At 45.0% G+C, this 6,000-nt stretch overlaps 1 protein-coding gene across 2 annotated transcripts in view; it reads right to left on the bottom strand.

The window, feature by feature from the left end:
• Positions 1 to 1,107: 1,107 nt before the first annotated feature.
• The window catches only part of LOC149362503 (uncharacterized), a 30,251-nt gene continuing 25,358 nt past the window's right edge, over positions 1,108 to 6,000 (bottom strand). For both annotated transcript variants that reach the window (XM_089573090.1, XM_089573088.1), the window contains 2 exons: positions 4,285 to 4,363; positions 1,108 to 1,592 (listed from right to left, as the gene is read on the bottom strand). In XM_089573090.1, coding sequence (XP_089429216.1) covers positions 1,371 to 1,592; positions 4,285 to 4,363 — 301 coding nt within the window. In that variant the 3' untranslated portion in view covers positions 1,108 to 1,370. The remainder of the gene's footprint in view (positions 1,593 to 4,284; positions 4,364 to 6,000) is intronic.

The following is a 6,000-nucleotide window of genomic DNA, read 5'->3' as shown; positions in this document are numbered from 1 at the left end:
ACGGATGCTAGACGAAGACACTCACCAAACTGTATACTTTCTATGTCTCAGTTCGATACCGGTTCCTCATCGTCTGCAATAGAGCAGCATGGATGCTCATTAGTTACGCGCAGTAAAAAACAATGTATCATCGTCTTTGTATAACTGCAGCCTTCATGCATCCTTAGGGATGTCTTTCAGAAAAGCTGAACCGTGCGAAGTTCTACAGGGCAATATGTGCGGAATGCTGCTGACACCTGCGGATGCAAACTGGTGACCACGGATGATATGCAACTTAACAAAGGAATACATTGCAGCTACGTACTGCTTGGCAAAAAGGTGCATATTGAAAACTGCCTGATGGGCGCTTCGTACTCAAGACTCAGTCATTTATCGAGGAGAGTTGAGTTGGTCATAAACGAAGGCTCCTCCATGGGCCAAACACAAGTGCGAACCAAGGAAAAATGGCACTATAACAGACACACAGCACTGAAAAACATGGCAGAAAATGTACAAGACACACAAGTGCAGCTTCTTGCCTGTCTTGGTCGAAGCATCTTGTTAACAGGCCACTACTTAAAGGTGCACTGAAGAGGATTCTGAACATGTCTTTTTGCCGCGGGAACTCGATCCACACGTTCCTAGCATTCTTAGAAACAGTGACTTATTGCCCTGTGTGGCTGATTTCCCCAATTAAAACGAATTAACGTCCGGCTCCCGCCTTTTTCTTTTAATTCTGCCTCGTACGGTGGGCGGAGTCGACCAACGCGTGGAGCGCCTTTCACCCAGTTCCGTGGAGGCTTTGCTTTTGCTTTATTTTGTTTTTTAGGTTTCCATGAATAAATAGTTTCATTCGCAGATAATATAGCCGCAAAATAAGCCCGAAGAAATAAAAATACGCGCGGACTATTTGCTACTACGGACTACTAAGTATTACTCCGTCGATGGCAGAGCGGCAAGCCACCACGGGACTGGGTGAAAGGCGCTCCACGCGTTGGTCGACTCCGCCCACCGTACGAGGCATAATTAAAAAAAAAGGTGGGAGCCGGACGTTAATTCGATTTAATTGGGGAAATCGGCCACACAGGGCAGTAAATCGCAGTTTCTAAGAAAGCTCGGAACGTGTAGATCGAGCTCCCGCGGCAAAAAGACAAGTTCAGATTCCTCTTCAGTGCACCTTTAACTACTGTCTTGGTTGTCCTGACTGACCAGCACTAAGGCCCTGACCAATCAAGAACCACTTATGTGTGCGAGGGCTTCCAAACTTTGTGAACCTGTGAGTTGCTGTGTTTCTGCTTATAGAGAGAAATACCTTTCTCTTCAAGAACACAAGCTACAGCACCAGTTCTTGCACCATGGTGTGGCGGAGACAGGCATGGTGGACGCAACCATTACTGCAGGTAACATCGTGGTGAAACCTGGCGGCACTTATGCGTTCGGTGGTCCCTCGCGGCTGCTGCGTCGTCCTCAAAGCACTGGTGGCAGTGCCAGCAGAAGAGGCGCCGGCAAGCCCAGCAAGCGCCCACCTTGCTCTTGCCAGAAGTGCTACGCTCGAGGCGAGTCTTGCACGCCGGGCACACCATCCGCTTGCCAGGGTCCACGGCCAGCCACGACTGCAGCACAATAGAACACAGTGTCCACTGTGACTTCTTTCTTCTTCTTTCTTTCTACATAACATGAACTTTCTTTTTACATATTTAAAAGACATTCGACATCTCGATAAGCTCTAAATTCACTCGCACATTACCTTCATGCATTCTTCATGCAGTGTACTTCGTCAGCCCATTTGTCGGACTATGCACTCCATCATTCCATAGGTTACATCAGTACTCGCCATTTGCACCCTTAGTACCCATTTCATGGCCGCATTTTATCTTCGTTTTTTTTTCTTTTACCTCTTCCACGCTGCTCTCCTTCAGTCTTTATCTCTCAAATTCCCCTCCCTTCGCAGAGTAGCCTGCCAGCGATTTTTAAACGCCGGCTAAATTCTCTGTTATTCATTAAAGAGTCTCTCTCTCTCTCTCTCTCTCTAGTGTCCACTGACAAAGCACTGATGGAGCAGCTGCACAAGGCCTCCGCTGCTAGTCCGTCCTTTGACCTTTGACCATCAAAGGTCAAAGGCTGAGACTTCACACAGACCTCGGGTTTTTCAACTTTGCTAGTGAAGTAGCGCTTTCGCGCTAAAAAACAAGCAGAGCGTGCATTGAAGCGTTGTCAAACTCATCAAACCTGGGTTGACTTTCTGTAAAATTTGCCATCGGAAATTGGGGGAGTCAATGCTGTGCTGACGTATTTGCGGGGTGTGAGATCTACCTGTTGGGCCTCCAACTGCTGCTCTTAAGGGGGACACTGGTCTTTAAGACCAAGAAATGACCAAAAAATCGATTTTCAAAAAATGACATTTGTGGAATCTACAGCTAATATTTTGCAACTGTACCAATTTTTTCCTTCAAGAAATCAGCATTTTGACCATAATATGAAATTCAGATCATGGCGTGGGCTGAATTTATGCAGGAGCTGACAATGTAATGGCATGAAAATTTTGGACATCTGGCTATCTTAGTACGTGGATATCTCAACATCTAGGACATATAGAGATGTCGCATTGTTTGCTAAGGAAAGCTGAAGGCACAGTGTGTGCAGTAATCGAAGTAGATTTGTTCAATCGCACTTCAAAAATTAATAATTTCGCAAAGTTTATCGATGTGTTACGTTCACATCTTGAATATTGATATTCCAAATGCTTTAAAATTACTAATGAGGGTAAAATGGAAAAACAGTTTTGATTATTGCACTCTTTGCTCACCATACTATGCAGCCATACATTAAAAAGGATATTTTATTGAGCACATTTTTTTTGCACTGAGGTACTAATAAATGACTAATTAACATTCATTATCTTAGGAACCAACTAATTAATGAGAAAGGTAGTTTCATTGCTGAAATCAGTATAAAAAACTGAGCCAGTTGATGCAGTTTCATTAGGACTGGACTAAAAATGAGGAAAATAGGTCTAAGACCAGTGTGCCCCCTTAATTGTGCTATTACGCAGCTGTTGCTTTGAAGCAGTGACTCCATGGACACCTACTAGGCGTATGCACTGTGCACCCACACCACCCCACGTCATGTCTCTGAAAGAGGCACTCATCGCCAGCTCCCCTTGTGCTGTTGCTCCGGATTAGTGGATTTCACGCAGAGAAAAGTGGCTGTTGCAGCTACAGTCAGCTCAAGCTCGTCCTGCAGGAGCCCAGGTGCAGACATCTCACAGGCACGGATCTGGGTGCTGTGCTCGTGCCTGCTTGCCTCTGCTGCTACGCACCTACATACACAGACTCCAGCAAATATGCAGGCACATGACGCTTACACCTAGGAAGTGTCCATTGAATCGGGGCTTTGGCTTCACACACGCAACGGCACCATACCGGAAAAGGTGTTCTAAACTGAAAGCACATAAAGCAAGTGTTCCAGAAATGCTATTCGCTTGGGAATAATACTTGGAGATTTTGAATACCACACATTCGGATTGAACTGAATAGCGGATGCTTCACTATTCGACCGAATATTTCAAAAATATCGAACATTCGCACACTCCTAATGCTGACAGTTCCACAAGCTGCATGCTTGAATATGTGCCAGTTGTTTGCTCAGTTCTCGTGCTTAATGTTCAACCTAGTGTAAGGAAAGAGACTTTACCACTGAGCTTTACCCATCACATGCATTGTAGGACTCGCCCTTCTCCATGCCCTTGGGTTTGCTTCCCCGCTGTCTCGCCTCCACTCTGTTACCTTAACTAACAACTGCTAACCTTAACTAACATCTGCTACCTTAACTGTTACCTCAACTAGCGACACTAGTGCCAGAGACGGCGTAACTGTTGCAGGCACAGGAAAAAGCAGGTGGATCCTTGTCGGCCTTGGGAACTTGTTGGGTGTGGACGTTTCGGAGTGGCACTCCGCTCTCCACCAGAGGGGCGTGGCCTATTGGGAACATTTCCTGCAAACTCATCCCGTCCAACCTCGGAGCTTCTCCTCTGACCTAGAGTGGGCAACATTTGCTCGTAACCTTGCTAGAGAGTCAGACAACCTTGATTCCTTAAGGTACTTTGTTGCTAGCTGGCATTATTGTTGTTGCAACAATAAATGCTTATCTTGTATTCCTTTCTTCCCACAGAGCAAAGCCCGCCGTGGTCGACATGCACTCGGTAGCGCACATGATCATGGTGTGGGATCGGCAGTTTGAAAGATCGGCCGCGCATAAGTGGGAAAAGCACATGTATCCCCTGTTTCAACCCCACAGCATATATACCTTGTCGGAGATGCCACCCGGTGACATGGAGGATCTGTAGGCAGCGCATGACATCCCATAGTGGTACAAAGAACAGCACCTGCATGAGCACGTTGGAGGCACTGTTCAGTGGAAACAGTGACAACCCTGGCGAAAATCTTTCCCAGCCCAAATGGTTTATGGAACAATTTCCAGTTGGTTCCAGTTGGAACCAGCTGGGTTCCTGTTGGTTCCAACTGGAACCAGCTGGAAATTGTTCTATAAACCAGTTGAGCTGGGAAAGATTTTCACCTGGGAAAGGTTCCCGAGACACAGCAAAAGTTTCACAAGCTGTGGCAATGGTTCCCGATTTTTCAGTCCCATGAAGTGGCTTAAAGGGGCTGCGAAACACTGCTTGGGGGGATACCGGCTATACGTCAGGTGGATCCTTCATGTCACACAGATGCTGACTTAAAAAGAATTACAGGAATCGATGCACAGGAACGGCAGTTATTCAATGAAGAAATTTCAAAATACAAGCAAACAAAACGCTGCCCTCAACTCGATTTTGGCGGGGCTTCCCACTCCTATTTCGCTCTCCCAATGACGGCACCTGGCACAACCAATCAAAACAGCCTGCCAGAGCACGTCGCGGAAGTTTGCACTCCACGGTTGCCTGCTCTCTGTAACTCGTTCTTGCTGAGACTGGCAGCGTCGTTTCCATACCAGAGCCCCTGGTGGTGTATATTTATTTTACTTGATTTGCAGGGCTTTTATCTAAGACAAGCAAGTTGTTTTTGTTGATCTAATATAAAACGAAGACAGGTGACAAAATGTGTCTCTATTTATTCACACAATTTGCAGTATATTTACTGTTTGTTCAGTCATCAAGCTCGCGCCATGTGATGTCATATCCGCTGCTGAAACCCGCCACTGTGTGGGGACACCATCAGAGCCATGAATTTGTTTTTGGGAGGACATTGAAATATTAAAAAACAGAATATATGCGGTATTACCGACGCTAATAGCACCATTGTTACTCACTGTATACGATCAACAGGCAAAACAGTCAACTAAGATTGTGTTTCTGGGCCCCTTTAAGGATAGCCACACAACAGCTAAAGGACTGGACAACTATGATCTGATCATAAAGACCAGTACCCACAAATTCCACAGTTTAACACTGTTTTAGTCAAACAGAAAAAGTTCAGTTTTTGACCTACCATTTTTGACACCTTTCCATAGCTGTTTTTTTTTTCCTAGAATTTCGGGGAACCAACAGCGCCGTTTATTTTTGTTTATACATCTCATGGAAGACAACATATACAAGGTGTTTAAAATTATTCAATACAGATTTTTCTTTTAAAAGCCGTGAAAGATACCTTGGTGCAGTCTCTGTAGCTTGCTTCTATATGAAGGCGGACGTTATTTATGTAACAGAGTGCAGTGAAAAGGCTAATAATTAACTAATTAAATTTTTCACTTTTTTTTGTTTTAGGGCACGAGGTTATATTGAGAAATTGAAGGAAGTCAAAATTGAAGGCAAACTCAGGTTTTTAAATTTCAGAATTGGCATCATGATTCAAGATGTCGAACATGGAAAAAGCGCTTTTGAGGTCTTTTCAAGTTGGCTTTCCCACATTGCAAATGGAAAACAATGTGCATTTTTTTAATCAAACGCCGACACAGTTAATGTCTTTTGGGACACAGATGATGTTGATGTGATTCCTGTGATGACACCATGTGCAGCGATGCCAT

Source organism: Amblyomma mixtum, chromosome 2, assembly GCF_055824585.1.
Source record: "Amblyomma mixtum isolate Tamu chromosome 2, ASM5582458v1, whole genome shotgun sequence".
NCBI lineage: Eukaryota > Metazoa > Arthropoda > Arachnida > Ixodida > Ixodidae > Amblyomma > Amblyomma mixtum.
Note: the sequence above shows the minus strand (reverse complement) of the source record. Positions and strands in the feature narration are given on the sequence as shown.